At 63.2% G+C, this 20,382-nt stretch overlaps 3 protein-coding genes across 3 annotated transcripts; all 3 read left to right on the forward strand.

Annotated features, from left to right (window-relative positions):
* Positions 1-1,342: 1,342 nt before the first annotated feature.
* Positions 1,343-2,159, forward strand: LOC109169211 (cylicin-2-like). The gene is made up of 2 exons (XM_019318062.1): positions 1,343-1,701; positions 1,892-2,159. Exons 1-2 carry the CDS (start codon positions 1,343-1,345, stop codon positions 2,157-2,159), a joined length of 627 nt encoding a protein of 208 aa, XP_019173607.1.
* A 71-nt stretch (positions 2,160-2,230) lies between these two features.
* LOC109169213 (transcription elongation factor A protein-like 5) lies at positions 2,231-2,653 on the forward strand. Its single transcript, XM_019318063.1, has one exon. It carries the CDS (start codon positions 2,231-2,233, stop codon positions 2,651-2,653), a length of 423 nt encoding a protein of 140 aa, XP_019173608.1.
* A 175-nt stretch (positions 2,654-2,828) lies between these two features.
* On the forward strand, positions 2,829-20,261 carry LOC109169214 (hornerin-like). Its single transcript, XM_019318064.1, has 3 exons — positions 2,829-3,641; positions 3,825-6,929; positions 17,397-20,261. The coding sequence occupies exons 1-3, from the start codon at positions 2,829-2,831 to the stop codon at positions 20,259-20,261; spliced, it is 6,783 nt and encodes a 2,260-aa protein (XP_019173609.1).
* Positions 20,262-20,382: the final 121 nt, after the last annotated feature.

The raw sequence follows: 20,382 nt of genomic DNA on the forward strand, positions 1-20,382 counted from the left end.
ACAAGGAGGAGGGAGACGCCCAGAAATGCCGGGGGCGAAGGACAAATATCGCGGGGAAAGACCAACGCCGGATACAGGAGGAGCGCGCGCAAGCGAGAGACGAATAGGGAAACAAGGCGTGGGAAGCCAGGGGCCAGAGAACGGGAGGCCGCCCCAAGTAAACTGCCGAGGCAGGGGGTGCGCCGATGAGGGGATAGGAAAAAAGCGGGGGGGAGCAGGAGGAGATGGGGAGAGGCACCTACGGAGAAGGCGTGAAAGGGAGGAACGAAGAGGAACAGACGAAACGGCCGTAAAGCAGGCCACGACGCAACGAAAGGGGAGGCAGGAGGCCAACGGAAAGAGCGAAGAAGAGAAGGGCTCAGCCGAAAGGGAGGCATGGGAGACTGCAGAAGAAAAAAAAATAAGGGAAAACAGAAGGGAATAACAAATAGAGGAGGCGGAAGACAAAGAGGTCAGAATAAAAGAAACAGTGTAACGTCAGGATGAGGCCTAGACAAAGGGCATGGTAAAACCGAAAGCAGGGACAAGAGGAAGAGGGCAACGAAGGGGAAAGGGGAAACGGGAAAACCCCAGGACAATAAGGGTGAGGCAGAAGCAGCAAAGGTATGAGAAAGTACGGAAGCACAAAGGATAACAATAAACCTAAACTCAAATAAGGAGAGGGGAGGAGTGGATAAAGGATAAAAAGCGCAATCAAACCCGAATGGGCAGAAGGAAAACGGAAGAGGAGGGCGACGGAGGGGAGCAAGGCAGAAACAAGAGAAATAGTAGGAAAAATACACCAAAGAGGCAGGGATCAGACGGAACCAAAGAGGGGCCAAGAAACAGGAAGCAGAATGGCAATAGACGAGAAAGTGAAGGAGGCGAATAAAGGGATCAAGAAGGTACAAGAGGCAGGGTCCGGAAATAAAAAGTCAGGGGAAAGCAGGGCCACAGAAACAGAAGGGAAACAAGGCAGGAGGCATAAAGAACCAGAAGAAGATATGGGAGCAGGAAATAGAGGATAGGGAAGAAGGAACCGTAGAGCACCAGGAATGAGGGGGGAAGAACAATCCAAAGGAGGAAGAGACCTGCGGGAAGGCAGGGGGCGGAAGGAAAGATAAATGGCGGGCAAGGGCACAAAGGAGAGCAAGCAAACAGAACGAGAACGAAGGACCAAAAAAGATAGGAGAAAAAACTGAAGGACGAAACCGTAAGGAGGCAAACGTCAGCACCAGAGGGCGGAAGTCGCCCAGCGGCACCGGCAGGGAACCGCAAGGCAAGGCACGGAACAAAGAAAGCACCAAAGAGGGAAGCGGGCCAAACAGAAGAGAGGACCAAGCAATACAGAAGGGTAGGTAAAATGGGAAGAAACGAGGGAGCCGCGAACTGGACCAAGAGGAATGATACAAGGCCCAAAGGAATTAAAGAAAGGGCCAATAAGGAGGGAAGGAAGGGGAACTTGAAGGGCCAGCGCCAGAAGTACCCACAGAAGAAGGAAGCAAGACCCGAGAAGGCGGTGAAGGGAGACCGGAAAGGAGGGGAAGGAGCAAGTACCAGGCGGAAAGGCAAGAGACCATACGAGAGCGGAGAGAGTAGGAAAAGGAATGGAAGAGGGGAGGAAGGCGCGGAAAACGAGGGTATAGAGGAAAAAAGAGAGAGAGAAGCAACTGAATACAAGAGTGGGCGAAGTGGAAGGGCCAAAAGAACAAGGAGAAGCCTGTAAATGCGGAAGGGCGCATGAAGAGATCCCAAGATGAAGAAGGAGAGCACGGAAGCACGCAAAGGAGAGGCAGAATACGCAAGGGGCATGGATCGGAACGAGAGCCAAACGGAAGAGGGGAGCAACCGAGGTAAGCCAGGGAACAAAAGAGGGCTGGAGGCGGAACAAGTAAGCTCAAGATGGAAACAGGGATGCAGAAGAAGCAAGAGGAGACCAGAAGGACAGGGGAGAAGGCAAAAGAGAGGACGATGAAGGAGCAGGAAAAGAGGCAGGCAAAGGGGGGGAGCAGACGGGAAGGACGCAGAGCCCCAAAGAGCTGGGGGCAAAAGAGGGGGGAAAAGCTCGAGGGAAAAGAGAGGACGAAAAGAGGGCGCAAATAGGAGAGGAGAAACCAAAACAAGCGGGCGTGAAGAGACCAGGAGGGCAAAGAGACGAGGTCCGGAAGCGAGCCGATTAAAGGGAAGGAAGGAAGAGAGACGAGAGGGAAGAAGAGGGAAGGCAACGGAAGGCAGGCGGGAGGAAGGGATAATGAGAAAGAAAAGTAAGGGAGAAGAGACAGAGCAGGCCTGGGGAGACAGAGGAATGAGAGACGAACCGAGAAAGCCGAAAGAAAAGGGCAAGACGGCAGGCCAAGGGAAGAGGCAGGGGCAAGAGGAAAGGAAAGTCATCATAGCAAAAGTGCAAGACGGAAGAGGGTGCGCACAAAAGGAAGAGAGGGGGGGGGAAAGGGGACGGGGGGAGGACAGAGGAGCGGGTCAGAGAACGGGCGCAACCGACGGAAAACAAAGCAACCAGAACGCCGCCACGAGGCCGAACGCAGAAGCGGCAAAGGGAAGGCCAACCCGCGGGACCAGCCGAGGACACAGAGGCCGGGAGGAAGAAGAAGGGAAGGACCAAGGGAAGGCGAAAAGGAGAGCAAAACGTAAAGGGCAGGAAGGAGCAAAAAAGTGAGGCCAAGGACGAGAGAGGTGACCCAGGAAAGGGGCCCCAAAAGAAGAGAGGAAGATAAGAGGAAGGAAGGGGGAAGGAACAGAAGAGGAAGAAGGAGGAAACGAAAGGAGCGACCAGGGAACAAAGGGAAGAGAGATGAGAGGAAAGGATCAGCAACGAGGGAGAGGTGAAAGAAATGAAGAAATGGGAAGGACAGGGGAAGATGGAAAGGGAACCGGAGGACGGAGGGCGGACCAGCGTCGGCCCCATGGCAGGGCCCGGGAACCACGGCGAAGAAGCCACGAAGGCAGCGCGACGCGCCGCGGGGCAACACCAACGGTCCGCAACCGTCAGCACACGGAAGGGCGCGCCGCCGACAAAGCCAAGGCGGGCCGGCGGGCAGCGGCAGCGCGACGCCACCACCGCAACGACGCCGGACGGAGAGGCAGAACTGGCGAAGGAGGAGAGGAAGCCGGTGATGAGGCCAGCGGGGTGGGCAGACCGTGAAGGCCGGAAAGCGTCAGCGGAGCACAGAGAGGCCGGACGAGAAGGGAGGGGGAGAGCCGGGCGGGAAGACGGGACAACCGGGGCGGCCAGCGCAGCCGCGGGCAGCGGGGGGGGCGCCAGCACCAGCCGTGAAACCAAGGGCGGGAGAACAGAAAGTAGGAGAAGTAACCGGACGCCCGCGCAGGAGGAGGGGAGGAAGGAGAGCGCGAAGGAAGGGCCGGAGCGAAGAGCGAAAAGGAGAAGTAGAGAAGGGAAAGTAAGGAGGGGAGAAGAGAAGAAAGGACAAAAGAAAGGAAGAGAGGGCGTAAAAGAGAAGAGATTGGAGAGAGGAAGCGCGGGAAAGAGAAAACAAAGCCGAATGAGAGAGGACGCGACGGATGGAGAAAGAGAAAGAAGGAGGGAAGGGAGGGGGCAGGAAGGACAAACAGGGAAAAAGAGGGATGACCAAGGAAAATGTAGAGCAGCGAGGCGCGCAGGGGCGGGAAGCGCCGCAACAAGCCGGGTAGGGGCGTGCCAAGAGGACGGGCGTTCATTAGAAGGGAATGACGGCAGAGCGACGGGGAGGGAAGGGGGGGCGCCACAGGGGGAGCCACAAGGGGAGGGGCGAACAAGCGCACCGGGGATGCAAAGCAGGGGGGGAAGGAACAACGGGAACACCGGACGAAGCTGAAGGGGATGCAAGCAGAGGCGGGAAACGGAAGATAGAGGAGAGGCCGGCGGGAGGCGCCAAGGGAGGAAGCGGCGGAAGACGAGAGCGCCGAGCGACAACAGCGCGAAGAAAAGGAGAGCGGACAGCAAGGGGGGGGGGGGGGCAGGAGAGGGAGCAGGCGGGGGGAGAGGGAGAGCACGGGGACGAGCAGAGAACACAAGAGGGGACCGGGGGAAACACCAAGGGCCAGAACCAAACCGCGGAGCCAAGGAGCGGCGGGGACACCCGCGGGGGCGGCAAGAGAGGCCGCCGCAGGCGGAGAGAACGCAGCAAGAGACGGAAGCGGAGCGGGCCAACGGAGAGCACAAGGACAAAGAGGGAAAAGAGAACGGGAAAGCGAGCGACGGCGGGCAAGAGCACCACCAGAAGCAGAAGCGACAAAGCCCACAAGGGCAGGAGAGGCAGAAGAAGGGCGAGCAAAAACCAAGCCCAAAGACGAAGGACCCGGGAGGGACCGGAGAAGCCAGGGAACGGCGGGCCAAGGGGCCGGACCAGGGGGAGGCAGGGAACGACGCACAACACGGACAGCAGGAGCCAAAGCAGGGCGAGGGCAGACCAGAGCAGACAGAAGACGGCCAACAGCACGAGAGGAAGGAACGGGGGACAGAGAAGCCACAGCAACAGCAGACGGAGGGCAGGAACCAGAGGAGACCGGAAAAGGGGCACCAAGGGGAGGAGACACAGGGGACAAGGGGACAGAGGGAAGCGAGCAAGCACCGGCGCAACAGACGGGGGCGGGGAGAGAGAAAGGGGACCCGCGGGACGAGCCCGGGGGAGCGCCAGGCCAAGAAGCGGCGGGGCGGCACCAAGGGCGGGCAGCGCAAACGCAGGGCGGAGGGGAGACGGCAAGGCAGCAACCAGAGACAGAGCAGGGGAAGCAAGGAGCAGAGCAGCAACAGAAAGAAGCAAAGAGACAAAAGACCCAGGAGAAAAGGCGGGAAAAGAGACACAGCGAGCAGACGGGCGGCGGGAGAAGCCGGGCCCCAACAGACACGCAGCAAACCGCGGAGACCAGGGCCGGGGAGCGGGCGGGAGCCCAGAAAGAGAGGGGGAGACGGCAGACACAAGGGGCCGGCCCAGGAACGGCAAAGCCCGCAGGGGGGACAGGGAAAGGGCGGCAGCAAGCGCGCCAGGGAGGAAAGCAGGCGGGACAGCAAGGGGCGCCAACGCCAAAGCAAAAAGAGCAACCAAAAGCAAGGAGAACACGGAGAGAAGGAGGACGAACAACGGGGAGAAAAGAGCGCGGGAAAGGCAAGACCGGCACGGGGAGCAAAACCGCGAACAACGAACCGGGCCGGCCACCGGGCGGGCGCAACCCCAGGAAGGCCGGCGGGCGGGGGGAAAGCCACGGACAGCGCAAGGGGCGGGACCGGGCGGCAACGCGACCAGCGCCCAAGGCGCAGGCGGAGGGAGACGGGCCAGCGCGGCGGGCAGAGCAACCAACCACGGGGACGAGGGGGCACAGGAAAGAGCCGCAGAAGAGCAGGAGGGAGCACCAGCAACCGCCGGGGCGACGGAAAGAGCAGAAGCAACCAAGGGGGGGCAGCAGCACGAGCAGACCGAGCAGGGGGGGAAGGGGCCGCCGAGGACGAGCCAGAGCAAGGGAAGACGCGCGGGGGGCGCGACGAGAGGGGCGGGGCGAGGAGAGGCAGCAGCGGGAGGAGGACCAGCAGGGGAGGAAGACGAGCAAGAGGCCGGAACGCAAACGCCACCGGCGCACCAGGACGCGGCGGCGCACCGGGACGGGGAAGCGGGGCCAGAAGAAAGGAGGGCAGGGGCAGCAAAAGGGAGAGCGCGACGCAGAAGGAGGGGCGGAGAAGCAGGAGACCAGAGACGAGACCCGGGGGACGCAGAGGCAGAACCAAGGAAAAGGCAGGGGACAGCGCGCGGGGGGAAGGGACCCGGACGGGAAGGAGCAGAAGCAGGACAGCCAAAAACGCGGAAGAGAGAGGAGGCAACAGGAGGACCGGACCAAACGGCCGCGGGAAGGGGAAAGCAAGGGAGGAAGGGGGAGAGCGAGGGACCAAAGAGCAAGCAGGAGAAACGGCCGCGGCCCAAAAAGCACGCCGGGGCCAGAACCCAGCAGGAGAGAGCAGACAACGAGCGCGGGCCAAGAGAGGCCGGGGCAAACGGGCGGCAACACCAGGCGGCGGGGGGGGACCAGGCAAGGGCGGGGGCCGGGCGAGGCCAGGGGCCGCACAGAAAGGCAGGGAAAGCGGACGCACAGAACGCCAAGCCAGGGGCGGGCCGGAGCGGCGGGACGGGGGACCGGGCGGAGGCGCAACAAGGAGGGGCCACGGCGGGAAAAGAGAAAAGGCCGGAGGGGAGGGGGCAAGGAAAGAGACCCAGACCGGACGAGAAAAGGCAGCAAGAAGAGACAGAAAAGAGCGACAGCCGCCCAGAGACGGGAAGGGAGGCGGGCCCCAGAAAGCGGAAGGGAGAGAGGCCAAGACAGCGGGGGACGGGGGGAGCAGGAGAGAAACGAACCCGCGGGGGGGCCCAAAAACACAAGGCGCACAAAAGGGGAAGGGACCCGGACCGGAACCACCAAGGAGGCCGGGCGGGCGCAGGAGAGGCAGGCCGGGCGCACGCAGAGGCCCCAGACGCAGAGGCCAGAAGGGAGGGAGAGCCGCAGCAGACAGCGAGGAGGAGACCGCGACGGAACCGGGCACAGGACGGCCAGGCAAGACGGACAAGCGGCCAGAACGAGAAGCGGGCAGGAGAACAAGAGAGCCGGGGAGGACCGGGCAGAACGCCACCGGCAGCGAGGGACGGGCACCCCAGAGAGGCCAAGGGGCCCAAGGAGAGCAGAGGGCGGGGCAAAGCAGGAAGAGACCGAACAGGGGGAAGAGGCCGGACAACGGGAGCAGGAGGGGGAAGCGGAACACGGCCAAGGCCACGAACCGGGCAGGGGGGAGCAGGACCCAGCAAGACAACGCCACCAGCAACCGGGGCCAGAGAGACGAACCAGGCGGGGGGAGGACACAGGGGGAAGGGACAACCAGAGGCCAGAAGCCACGCGGGGGCCGCCGGGGGCAACCGGAGCGAACAGAGAACAGAACAGCGCCGGCGGAAGCACGGGCAACAACACGAGCGGCAGCGGACGGCGGGGCGCGCGCGGGCGGGGGGGCAACGGGAAGCAGGCAGGCACAGCAGGACCAGGCGGCGGGCAGGACGGACAGGAGGGGGGGACGGACGGCCGGGGGACGGGGAGCGAGAAGGGGGAGGGCGACGCGCGGAGGCAAGGGAACGACCCCGGACAGGCAAGCCGGCACCGGGGGCCGCAGACGGAAGGGCAAAGGCAAACGGGGCGGGGGACAAGAGGGGGACGGAACAGGGGCGAAAGGAAGGGGAGCACGACGAGGACCAGACAGCAGAAGGGCGGGGAAAGGCGGGGAGGAGGGAGGGAGAGAGACAAGCAAGAAAACAGCACGAGCCGCAGCGGCAAGGACGACAGCAAGAGGGGCCAAGGCCAAGAAAAGAGAAGGGAAGGCAGCCAAGGGAGAGGGAAGAGAAGGACCGGCCGGCAGACGGAGGGGGACAGACGCGCCGGCAGGCGGAGCGGGGGCGCCAGAGGGGGGCCAGGGAAAGCGGAGCCAGCGGGGACCAGAAAGCGGACGCAGGCGGCGCACGGACGACCGCACGGAGAACCGCGGGAGACAGGCACAAAAGAAGGGGGGAACGGGCCGGGGCAGCCAAAGCGGCCCAAGCGGCAGCGGGCAGGGGAGCCGGGGGCGGCGGCGGCCCAGCGAGCGCGGGCGGCAAACCGGGCGGGGGGAGAACGGCGGCCAGCGGAACCGGCCAGAGAGAAAAGCGAAGGGGCCCGGCGAACGGCGCGAGAGCGAACGGGGGAACAGGCGACAGCGGGGAAAAGAACGCGCAAGGAAACCGCGCGGAGACCACGGGGGAGGAAGAGAGCGGAAGAAGGCGGAAGCGAAGAAGCGAAAAGGAGAAGGAGAGAAGGGAAAGAGAGAGAATTGTATAGAAGGGAAAAAAGAGGAAGAGGGAAAGAGAGAAAAGGAAGAAAGGCGAATACAATGAAGAAAGATAGATAGATAGGATAGAGAGAGAGAGAGATAGATGAGAGAGAGAGAGAGATGATAGAGAGTATGAGAGATAGATGGAAGAAGGCAAAGGAGCAGACAAAGAGAAGATAGATATATGGAGACGAGGTGGATACTTGCAGGAGGCAAGGAAGAGGTAAAAGAAAGGAATGCAAGAGAAAGGGAGGAAGAAGAGAGGAACGTACAAGCAAGACGGCCGAGGGAGACGCGAAAGAAGCAAGAAAGGCGGGAAAGGGGGGATCAAAAAGGAGACGTGCAGGACAGGGGAGCAAGAGGTGGACAGGGAACACGTGCAGGGGAGGGCGGTGTAGGGAGCCATAGTGTGAACAATGAGAGAGAGAGAGAGATAGTTATATAGATATGTGATATTAGAGATAGAGAGAGTAGTAGAGAGATTGAGAGATAGATGAGGGGGGGCCTGGTGAGGGCAAAGGGCGGCCCGCGGCGTCAGGGCGGCGACACATGAGGGATGGCGAAGACACCAGACAAGGGCGGCGAAAAGACATCCCAGAAGGAAGGCAAAAAATACACCACACCAAAAAGGTACACCACATAGAAGGGGGAGGAGAAAACACTGGGCGGGGCTAGGGAGACATAGCTAATGGGGAGGCCCGCACGGACCGCACGGGAAAGACCGGACAGCACAGGAACCGGACCCCGAGATGAGATAATAGAGAGATATAGATACGATAGAGATAGAGAGAGAGAGAGAGATGAGAGAGAGATGAGAGTAGAGATATGAGATAAGAATGAGAGAGAGAGTGAGAGAGATTAGAGAGTAGAGAGAGAGCAGAGAGAGAGACAGACAGAGAGAGAGAATCGCATAGAAAAGGCAAAAGTCCGAATGCAAAAGGGAAAGGCAAGTGGTGGCGGGGGGAGGCCACACGGAGGTGACGCGGAGAACCCAAATGCCAGGCGGAAAAAGGGGGGAATAAAAACGGGGACAAAGTGGACAAACGAACAACAAACGGAACAATCGAGGGCGGCGTAGAAGCAACGAAAGCACCCAGGCGAGACAGCCGCTTGGAGAAAGCAGCGCCAAGCCAACGGAAAGGGGGGAGAAGACGGAGCGAAGAACGCCGAAGGAAACACGCTAACACGGTAGTAGATACAGAAGGAGACGGGAGACGCAAAAGAGGTGGCAAGTGTAGGACGACAGACATTACGAGTATTTAGAGAGAGAGGAGAGAGAGAGAGATAGTAGAGAGATGAGGAGAGAAAGGATAGAGAGAGAGAGAGGAGAGAGAGAGACAAGAACTCACCGGAAGTGAGGGCCAAAGAGAGAGAAGCAACAAAGGGTCAAGGCGAAGGGGCGCGAGACCAAGCAAGAGAAGACGCAAGAACGCCAGGCAAGAAAGGCATAGGGGAATGCAACGCAAAGCGGGCACGAAGCGCAAAGAGAACAAAAGCAGAACACAGGAGCAGGCCCAGGAGCAACCAGCAAAAGGCGCACGGAGGGAGAGAGAGAGAGAGAGAGAGAGAGAGAGAGAGAGAGAGAGAGAGAGAGAGAGAGAGAGAGAGAGAGCAAAGGAGCGAGAGGTAAACAAGAGGCCAAAGGCGCATATCAAGGGAAGAGTCAAAGCAAGAGCCAACCGAACGCCCGAGGACGTGTACACCAAAAGGCAACCGGGGACAGCAGGCAACCTGAGCAGCCAAGGAAGCGAAGCGGCGAAACCAAGCAAGGAAGCAGAAAGGGCTTGCACCAAGCTAAGGAAGCAGAAGCCGCCTTACAGGCACGCAAGCATAGGGGCGAAGCCCAAAAGAAGAACAAGAGAATCAACGAAGGGAAAAAGAGAGAGACTCAGAACCACAGGGAGCACACAAGCAGTAGGGATAGCAAGGGACGAGGAGTCAAGAGAGAAGAAGGAGCAGAAAGAAGCAAAAGAGGGACAAGGGACGAAATAACGCAAAAGGCCCACCAAAAGACAGGCAACAAGGCCACGGGGAAGCAAGGAATGGCAGGCGGAAATGAACACGGAAGACCGGCGGGCAGAGGGCACTGGAAAAGGAAGGCCCGCACACGCGACCACACGAGGTATACGGTTCGGGGGCAACGGCGCAAAGAAGGGCGGGCACACCCGACAAGACACCGTCGAGGGGCGTCACGGCAGGCAGGGGCGCGAACGGCGCGCAAGGCCAAAGGGACAGGCAAAACAGACGAAGCAGACGACACAACAACAGGCGGTGCAGGCAAACTAAGCCGCGAAAAACAGCAAAAAGACGAGGCAACAACACGAGAAGGCCAACAGAAGCAGAGACAGCAAGAGAGACAGCAGAACGCAAGAGGTAACACCAATGAACACGCAAAAACAAGGCGAGAGCAAGATTAGAAAGCAAGAAGAGACCGAGCTGAAGGCAAAAGACAGCAAGACCAGGGAGAGAAAGTGGAAAGAGGGGGTGAGGGGAGAGGGAAGGGGACCGGGGATATGCGAGCATACAAGCGAAACACCCAGCAGCAACGAAAGGGAGCGCGGTCGGGGAACGCGAGGAATCCCCAAAAGCAAGGGAGGAAGAAGAAGAACAGGCAGGAAAGAGAGGAATGGTGAAGGAAAAGGGCAAGGGGAATAGGAGGGCGGAGGGGGGGGGAAAGGGCAGAAAAGAGGAAGCGGGGGAGAGGGGGTGAGAAGAGGAAGGAGAGGCGGGGACGTGAGGGAAAGGGCGGGAAAGAGGGGAGGGTGGAGGAGGAGGGAAGACTAAAGGAGGGGATGGAGTGGAGGGAAAAGGGCCGCGGAAAGAGGAGGAGGGCGAGGGGGAGGGGCGCGAGGACAGGAGCGGAAAGAGCGGAGGGGGGAGCGAAAGGGGAGACCGGGGGGGGGCAAAAAAAAAAAAAAAAAAAAAAACACAGGGGGAGAGGAGAAGAAGACAAGAAACAGAAAGGGAGAAGAAAGCCGGGCGGGAGCGCGGGGGGAGAAGAAGAGAGGCAAGGGGGGCGGGGGGGAATGAAGAAGGGGGAGGGGGTGGGGGGGGTCGGGGGGGGGCGGGGGGCGGGGGAGGATGCGGAAGGGGGGGTGGAAGGTGGGGAAGGGGGGGAGGGCGAAAAAAAAAGGCCAGAGGGAGGAAGGACATAAAAGAAGGAGGGAAAAGGGGGGACGGGAGGGGCGGAAACGGGGACAGGAGAGGGCGCCGGCGAAGGCAAGAGGGAGGCGCAGGCGGAAACGGCAAGGAAGGGAGAGAGAGCTGCAGCAGGGGGGAAGCGAGGAGGCAAGCGGGAGTAGAGGGAACGGGGGGCGAAGAGAAGAGAAGGCAGGGGGAACAGAAAGAAAGAGAGGCAAGAGGGGGAGGAGATAAGCTCCAGAAAGGGGGCAGCGCCAAACGAAAGCGACGCGAGAAGAAGGGGGCCACGGGGGAAAGGGGAGGCGGAAGGCGAAAGTGTGGTCGGGGAAGGAGGGGAGGTGGGCGGGACAAAGGAAAAGGGCGAAAGGCAGGGGAGCAAGCGAGGAAGGGGAAGAGCTAAGGGAGGAAAAGACGGGGAATAGGGGGAAAGAAGCCGACGGGGGGGAAGGGGGCGGGACCGGAGGGAGGAAATGGGGAGGAAATACAAAGAGGGGGGGAGGAGGACACGTGGGGAGAAGGAAACATGGGGGAGCAAAAATGGAGGAGGGGCGAAGACCGCAGACGAAAAGGTGAGGAGGAGGGCCGGGAGGGGCGAAGGAAGCTGCCCACTCAGGAGAGAAGGAGAGGCAGGGAGCGGGCAGGGGGGCAGAGCGAACGGAGTGAGAAAATCACGGGGGGTGGAAGAAAAAAAAGGGGGGCTAGTGGCGGAAAGATAGGGAACAGCGAAGGGCAAGAAAAGGGATGGACAAGGGCCAAGAGCCAGTGGCAGAGATGGGTACACCGCAGGGGAAGGAAAAGGGAGAGGTGGAAAGCCACGGGGGGGCGGAAGGGACGGGCGCAGGCGACACAGGGGGCACGCTGGGGATGAAGGGGGACGAGGGGGCCCGCGGGGAGGAAGGGGGCCACAGGGGGCCAAACGGAACAAAAAAGGGCCGGAGCAGGGGGGCGGAAAAGCAAGGGGCAGGGGAGGGGTAGTAGGGGGGAAGGAGGGGCCGGAGGGACCCGCGAGGAGAGGAGGGCGGCACGGAAAGACCCGAAGGCGGGAGGAGAAACGGGGGACGCGAAGAGGCGGGAAGGGGTGGGGTGGTGGAAGCAGGCGGTAAACGATGGAGGAGGCTGAACAGAGAGACACAGGTAAGGGAGAGAAGAAAAGGGCTTAGGGGCGAACCCAGCCCAAGAGAGGGGTCAGGAGAGGGAGAGGGGAGAGAAAAGGAGAGGAAAGAAGGACAAGAGGCGAGAGCGACGAGGAGGAGATCGAACGACGAAGCAAGAGGCGATAGTGAGAGAAGAATCAGAAAGTCGCGGAAGGGGAAAAAAAACTAAAAAAGGAGATCAGAGGCAGACCAGGGGAGGCAGAGGGGGCAAGGGCGAACACGGGGCAGGGTGAGGGGGGGAGGGGACAGAGGGAGAACGATGAGAGAGAGAGAGAGGAGAGGAGAGAGAGAGAGGGGGGTGCCGGTGAGGGCAGGGCGGCCGGGGCGGGCAGGGCGGCAGTACAACAGGACGGGAGGCAGAAATGGACACCAGACAAGGGGCGTAGAAAAGACGACCAGAAGGAAAGGGCAAAATAGACACCACATCAATAAAAAAGGACAGCCACAGAGAAGGGGGGAGGGAGACAAGGCGCGCGGGCCGCCGCCGCCGGGGGGGGAGACGAGAGGGGCGAAGACACCATGAGTGGGGGGAGGTGGGGGGGGGGAAGGGGGGACAGGGCAGGGGGGAGGGGCTGAACAGGGGAGGGGGTGTGATGCCAGACCGAAGTGGGGAGGCCGCCACGGATCCGCACGGGAAGACCGGACCGCACAGCGAACCAAAAGCGAGAGAGATAGAGAGATAGAGAGAGATAGAGAGAGGGAATAGGGGCGCAAAGGAACATCCAGCACCAGGCAACGGGCCCAGGGGCAACAGAGGGCGCCAGGGACGGCAAAGGCGCCGGGGGGCGGGCCACACAAGTGACGAGGCGGCGGCGGGGAGAGGAGAAAGAGCAGAGGGAGGGCGGTGGAGGGAAAGCAGCCAGGACAGCAAGGAAGGGGCAAGGCAGCGGAGGGCCGCGGAAGGGGCGGCGCACAGTATACCGCGAGAAGGCCAACGCGCATGGGGAGGGGGGCGAACGAAGACCGTTGCTGAGAGAAAGGAAAGGGGGAGAGAGGCGGAAGAAGAATAAAGAGGGAACGGAGGCGGCAATAAAAAAAAAAAAGGAACGGGAATAGGCCGCGGACAAAGGGAGGACGAACGGATAGGGAGGGGTAGGGAGTGGGAAGAAAAGAATAGAAGAGATGGGATAAGGGGCAGGAAAAAAAAAAGACGAAAAGTCAAGAAAAGGAACCAGCAGGGGAAGAATAACGGCGATCCGACGGGTTGGGGGCAGGGGGCGAAAAAGGCGGGCAAACGGAAGAAAAGCGTGTGGGTTCGGCAAAATCGGGCAAAAGGAAGAAAAGCCGGGAAAGTGTCGACCACGGAGGGTCGAGGCGCAGAAGGGGGAGGACGCAAAAAGGTGTGAATGTGGAACGCTACAGGGGACGGGCAGGGAGGGCTGCACGAGATGAAAGGCTACGGGCACGGGGAAGAAAGTGGACGGGGCACGGGCGAGGGTATAAGATGGGACGAATGAAGACCACCGGGGGGGGGATTGGAAAAAAAACTAGGGGGCGCAGCCGGGAGAGCGGAAACACAGGAACGAGAGACAGGCAGGGCAGGCCGCGAGGAGGGCAGGAAGTCGCATGTCCGAAACGCCAGCGCAGCAAGGGAGGCGGAGGAGGAGCAAAAAGAATAGGGGGACCACAGGGGGAAGGCCGACAACAAGGGCGACGCAGCCCAAACTAGGGGTGGACGACCAAATGGAAGCACGCCGGGCACCTGCGAAAAATGATAAACACGGCGGAGTCGGGAAAAAAGAAGAGCAAAGGAGGTTACGAAAGGCAGGAAAAGGAAGAGCGGGAGTCCAAGGCAGGGCGCAGGTGAATGGGGAAAAGAAAAAAAAGAACAAAGAAGTATACAGGAAAACGAATGGAGAAGGAGCCGAAAGAGGGCAAACGGGGGCAACACCTGCGTGAGGAGCGGGGAGGGTGGGCCGGGACACGCGGGGGGAGGCGGGAGCAGCGACCACTCGGGCCCGCGCGGGAGGGCGGTGCACCAGGCTCGCGCGGGCAGAGGAGCAGAAAAGGGAAGAGGAGAAGCAGAGGGCGAAGAGGGAACAAGGAGGAACGAGAGAGACAGTCAAGGAAGGGAAAGAAGGAAAGACACGAGGGGCAAGGAACAGGACAAGCGAATGGCCCAGGGAAAGAACAGAAATCCGCACAAAGGGGAAAGCAGGAGGGGAGGGGAATGGTAATACGCGGCCTGGGGTTGGCCAGACACAAACGGACAAAAATAAAACCGGAACGCACAGAAGAGGACCAAAAAAAAAAAAAAAAACAGCAAAAGCGAAGGAAGGCCAAACAACACCAAAAGGGAAGAGCGTGATGCGCACACCCGGAGAGCCCAGAAAGGAGGGAGGCTAAAGGGCGGGGGTGGGAGGGGGGAGGCGGAAGAGCCAAAAGATGGGGGGGGGGGGGGGGGCAAAACCAAACAGGGGAGCAAAAAGGGAAGAGCCAAGAATTCGCGATAGGGACGAAGAAGGGAAGCGCGACAAGCAAACGGGACCATACGACAGCTGGCACGCCAGGGGCCCGACAAAGAAGAGCCAAGACGGGGGCGGCCGCCCGACGACACCAGAGACGTCGGGCACGCCATTGGCACGCAAGGACAAGAAGCGCCGGAGCGGCGACAAGAAACTCGCCAGATGACGTCGGTGATGGCAGCGGGCCCACCAAAAGAAAGGAGAGCAGCGGGACGGGCAGGGTGCCCGTCACAGGAGTGGCGGGAAGGCAGGGGCGGAGGCGGCCGGACAGGGGAGGGGGGGAGGCGAGAGGGCAAGACGGAGAGAAGGGGCGAGGGCTAGGTGGGCTCGGGGGGAGAGGCGGGGCCGAGCGGAAAAGCGGAAACGCCAGAGCCAGCAAAACCTAGGCCAGGTAGAGAAAGGGGCGGGAGGTGGGAAGGCGCGGGGAGATGGGGAGGGAGAGCGGGAGATGTAGCAGGGGTGGGGAGGTGGGGGGGAAGGGGAGTGAGGAGGGCGAGCGGGATGGCCGAGGAGGGGGGCAGGCGAGGGGGAAGAGGCTGTGGGAGGGGGGGGCGCGGGGCGGGGTGGGAGGGAAGGGGCCATGGGGGTGGAGGTGCGGGCGGGACGGGGGGGTCGGGAAAGAGAGGGGGCCGGGCGAGAGGGCGGGGCGAACAGGAGAGGCCGAGGGAGCGACGACGCGGAAGGTGGGCGGTGTAGGGCCGGGGAGGACGGAAAGTGCGGGGCCCTGGGGCACACACCCGGGGCCCGCGAATGGGGGGAGCAGGGGGGCGGGGCCGTGGCCGGGACAGCGGACCGGAAGGCGGAAGGGGGAAGGGCCAGAAATGAGGCCGGGGAGGCCCGGGCAGGGGGGGATCTTTGGCTTGGGGCTTAGGGGAAGTTAGGAGGACAGGGGACGGCGGGGGCGGAGTTTAGGGAGCAGGATGTCGAGCGGGAAGCCGAGGCCCGGAGGCAGAGGGCGGGGGGCGACAGGGTGCGGAGGGAGAGAGACACGGCGGGGGGAGATTGGAGGAGGGGCGGCGACAAGGAGAGGGTGGGAATGGGAGAGCTGGGCGCAGGAGGAGTGGGGGAAGATAGCGGAGGCGGCAGGGAGGGGGGTAGAAGCGGAGGCGGCACCGTGGAGGGGAGAGGGGGGACGGAGGGACAGGGGACGGGGGGTACAAGGTGTAAGCGGAGGTCGGGGGAAGAGGGAGGGGAGAGGAAGAGGGAGATGGAGCAGGGGGCGAGGGGTAGAGAGAGGCGGGAGAGAGAGAGAGAGAGAGAGAGAAGAGAGGAGAGAGAGAGGAGAGAGAGAGAGAGAGAGAGAGGACACAGGAACGGGGGGACTGGGGCACGCGTAGGAAGGGAGCCGGGGAGGCCGGGGGGTGAGAGCGGGCAAGCGAAGGGGAGGGGAGGCAGGCCCCAGGGACGGGCGGGAAGGGGAGGGAGGGAGAGAGGCGAAGGAAGGTCCCGGCTAGAAGCCCCGGAGAAGGGAACTGGGGGAGGAAGCGAGCGGGAAAGCCGGCCAGCGGAGGGCGGGGAGGAGAGAGAGAGAGAGAGAGATAGTAGTAAGGAGAGAGAGATAGAGAGAGATAGAGAGATAGAGAGAGAGAGATAGAGAGAGAGAGAGGAGGAGGGAGGAGACCAGCGGCAAAACAAGGGGTCGCGGCGAGGAGAAAAGGAGACGGAGGGAGTCGCGAGTGGGAGAGGGGGTGGGAGGAGCGGGAGGGCGCGAGGGGCGAATAACAAGGGCAGGGGGGGGAGAGGGGGCGGCGCGGGGAGAAGGGGGGAGGGAGGGGGGCGAAGAGAACGAGATGGGCGGGGGGGAGGGCGGGGACCGGCGGAAACGGGGAGGGAGAACCGGGGGAAGCCGGGAGGGGGGGAGAAGAGTGAACCGAAGGGGGGCATGAACACGCAGCAGGGACGGGAAACGGGGGAAGGCGGGGGGATGGGGCGGGGAGGGCGCGCGCGTGGGCGGGCGCGCGCGCTAGAGGAGAGAGAGAGAGAGAGAGGAGAGGAGAGAGAGAAGATAGATATATAGAGAGAGAGAGAGAGAGATAGAGAGAAAGGAGAGAGAGATAGAGAGAGAGATATAGAGATGAGAGAGAGAGATGAGAGAGGGGCAGGGGCGGGGAGGGCAGGGGCCCGGGCGGCCAGTGCGGCAGACACCAGGAGAAGAGGGAGAAATGCACCGCACCAGTGGAAGACACCGGAGAAGGCGGGGGTACGGGGTGGGGGGGGCGAGGGGGGGAACAGGGCAGGGGGGGGAGGGGCGAACCGGGAGGGGGAGGTATGCAGACTAAGGGGGAGGAGCCGCACGGACCGCACTGGAAGACCTGACGCACAGGAACAAATGAGAGAGAGAGAGACGAGAGAAAGATATAGAGAGAGAGAGATGATAGAGAGAGAGGAGAGAGAGAGAGAGAGGGGGAAAATAGGCGCATAAGGAACCATCACGCCAGGAACGGGGCCCAGGGGCACAGGAGGGCGCAGGGATGCAATGGCGCGGGGTGGGGCCACCACAGGTGACCGGCAGGGCGGGCGGCGTGGAGAGGAGAAAGAGCAGTGAGGGTCGGGGTAGGGAAGCACGCAGGCGTACATAAGGAAGGGAAGGCATGTAGGGCCGCGGGTAATGGTTTGGGCGCACGGAGACACAGAGGAGACGGAGAGAGAGAGAGCGGGAGGGAGGGGAGCATGCGACAGAGAAGTAAGAGAGGAGACAGAGAGAGAGAGAGAGAGAGAGAGAGAGAGAGAGAGTAGTGGGGAGGAGGGGAGGCGTGGGGAGGGAGAAGGGGGAGGGGGATAGGGGCCCGGGCCTAAAGGGGTGAACGGCAGAAGGGCGCAAGGGGCGAGGCGGCGCGTCCGAGGGCGGCCGCAGGAGGCCGCGAGAGGCCGAACAAGGGGGAGCAGAGCGGGGAAGGGAGAGGAGGGGCAAAGAGGGCGACGGGACCAAGGGCGAGAGCGAGAAGGGCGACGGGAAAAGGAGCGGGCGAGCGGGAAGGGGCAGAGGGAAGCCGGGCGAACCCAGAACGGGGGGAAGAAAGCGCGAGCGGGGAAGAAGAAGAAACCGGCGACAAGGACAGAGGAAGAGGGGGAAGAGGGGAGGACAAGGCACGGGCAACCAGGCGGGGGGCCGGGCGAAAGAGGGGCGACGGGAGGGAGGAAGGGAGACGACGGCGGCAGAGGGAGGGGCCAAGCGGGAGACGCGGGACAGGGCCAAAACGCGGGCGAACACGCGACGCCGGAAGGAGCGGCGGGACACAAGCCGGAGGACGGAAGGGACGGCGAGGAAAGCGCACGGGGAGGAAGGCAAGGCGAGGGGAGGGGACGGGGAAAAGAGGGAGGGCAGAAGGGAAGAGGAGGAGCGGCGGGGGGAGGGCGGGGCGCGCGCCCGAAAGCAGACAAGCAGGGCAAAGAAAGGAGGCGGGAGGGGAAGAGGAGGGAGACCCGGACGGGCGACAAGGGGAAGGCAAACCGAGGGGCCAAAGAAAAGGGGGACGGGGAAAGGAAGGCGGAGGACAAAGGGGAAGGCGGGACGGGAAGGGGGCGGGCACGGGAAGCAGAGAGGAGCAAGAAAAAGGCGAGAGCCAAGGCCAAAGGACGAAGGCCAACAAAGCCGGGAAGGACGGCAAGAAGCAGGGGCAGGAGGGGACGGAAGGCGGCAAGGGAAAAACAAGCAAGAGAGAGAAAAGAAGGCCGCGGAAGCGAGGGGGGGGAAAGGGAGGCAGAAGGCGAGGGAGGGGAGCGGGGAGCGCCGGGGGCAAACGGAGCGAAACCGAGGGGAGGCGGGACGCGGGGGGGACAGGCCACAGGGGGCCGCACAAAGACGGGGGCGGCGCGCGGGAACCGGGGGAGGGGGAGGGGGCGGGCGGGGGAAGGAGACCCAAGGCAAGGGGAGGGGAAGGGGAAGGGGGCAGAGGAAAACGCAGGAGAACGGGGCAGGACGCGGACCAAGGGGCGGGAGAGGCCGGAGGGGAAACGCAAGCGGAGAGCGGGGGCACCGGGGAAGCGCGGGGGGGCAAGGACAGAGCGGAAGGGGGAGGGCGGAAAGGGCAGAAAAGGCGCGCGGGGCGCAGGAAAGCGGCGCGGGCGGGAAGCGGGGACGGCGGGCAGGGCAGGACGGGGACAGGGGCAGGAGCGGGAGCCGCAGCGAGGGCGGAGGCGGAGCGCACGCAAGGAGGGCAGAGGCGGCGGGGGCAGAGGAGGGAGAAAGGCAGGCAGCGCCGGAGCAAGAAAGGCCGCCGGGGGGGGCAGGGACGGGGAAAGGACAAGGGGGGAGCAGGGGGGGGGGGGAAACAAAAGAGGGGAGGGGCGCGACGGCGACACACCGGACCAAAGAGGGAGGGGAAGAGAGACAGGCGAGGGAGGGGGACCGAACGAAAGGCCAGGCGAGGGGAGGCGGGAGAGAGGGAGGGCGAGGAGGGAGGACGGGGCGCGGAAAGGCGGGGGCGAGGGCCGGAAACAGAAAAAGCAGGCAGGGGCGAGGGGCAAGAAGGGGAAAAGACGGGGGGAGACGCAGACAGGGAAAAAAGGCAAGAAGCGCAGGACAGACAAGGGCGGGGAGGGCGGGGAGGCAGAGGGCAAGGACGGGGGGCGGCAAAGGGAAGCGCCAGGCACAAGACCGGGCCGGGGAAACCCCAGCAGAAGGGGGGGCCGAACGGGGAACAGGACGCGAGGGGAAAGAGCGCGGGGGAGGCGCGCGAAGGCGGGGGGAGGGAAACGGCGGGAGGGGGGGCCGAGGCCGGGGCGACGGCGGGCGAGGGGGGAAAGAGAGCGCCACAGGCAGCCCGGGAGGGCAAAAGGCCAGAGGAAGGGGGGGCAGGGAAGCCGGGGACGACGCGAGCGGAAGAGGGGGGGAGGGCCGGCGGAGGCGCAGGCCAGGACGGGGAAAGGAAACCCGAGAGCGGGCAAAGGCAGGGGCCGGGGGGAGGCCGCGGAGGCAAAAGGGGAGCGGCGAGGGGCGCCGGAGGCGCAGAAAAGCAGGCGGAGGCGAGAGAGCACGGGGGAGGAAAAGGCACGACGGGCGGCGGGAAAAGGGCCCAGGACAGGGGAGACGCAGAGGACGGGGGAGAAGGGGGAGGGGGAGGCAGGCCGAGGGAGAGGAGGACGACCACGGAGGGGAAGACGAAAGAGGAGGCAGCGACGAGCACCGCACCGCGCGGCGAGCCACAACGAGAGGAGGCCAGGGCGAGGGAGCGGCCGAGGAGGACAAGGAAAAAACCGGCGAGGGAGGCGAGGGACGAGGAAACCAACGGGGGGCGGAGGCGCGGGCAGGCGCAGAGGAAGGGGAGGGGGAGCCAGCCGGCGAGGCGGAAGCGCGGCCGAGGGCGAAGGGCAAGCAGGGCGGGAGGAAGGCGCCAAGTGGGAGGGAGCCAAGGGGAGCAGGAGGAAGAGAAAGGGGGTGCGGCAAGGCAAGCGGCGCAAAGGCAGGGAGGACCAGGGCCGCGGCCGGCGCCCACGGAGCATGGGCGCCCAGGAAAGCGCGGAGGAGGGCCGGCAACAGGCTGCGAGGACAGGCCCAGAAGCGCGCAGGTGACGGAGGAGAAAGAGCAGGAGGGATGGGCCGGTGGGGAAGCAGCCGTGACAGCAAGGAAGGGGAAGGCAGCGGAGGGCAGCCGGCTGGGGGCGCACGAAGAGAGAGAGGAGAGGCCGGGGAAGCCGACGGGAGAGAGCAGGAACGAGAGAGTACAGAGAGAGTGAGAGGGGCCCAGGGCAGGATGCAGAGGGCAGGGAGAGAAGGGGCGGCGGGAAGAGGGGGCGGAGGAGGGAACGGCGAGAAGGCGCAAGGGGCGATGCGGGGCGGCCGCAGGAGGCCGCGGCA

Source organism: Ipomoea nil, unplaced genomic scaffold (genome assembly GCF_001879475.1).
Source record: "Ipomoea nil cultivar Tokyo-kokei standard unplaced genomic scaffold, Asagao_1.1 scaffold3258, whole genome shotgun sequence".
Taxonomy (NCBI): Eukaryota; Viridiplantae; Streptophyta; class Magnoliopsida; order Solanales; family Convolvulaceae; genus Ipomoea; species Ipomoea nil.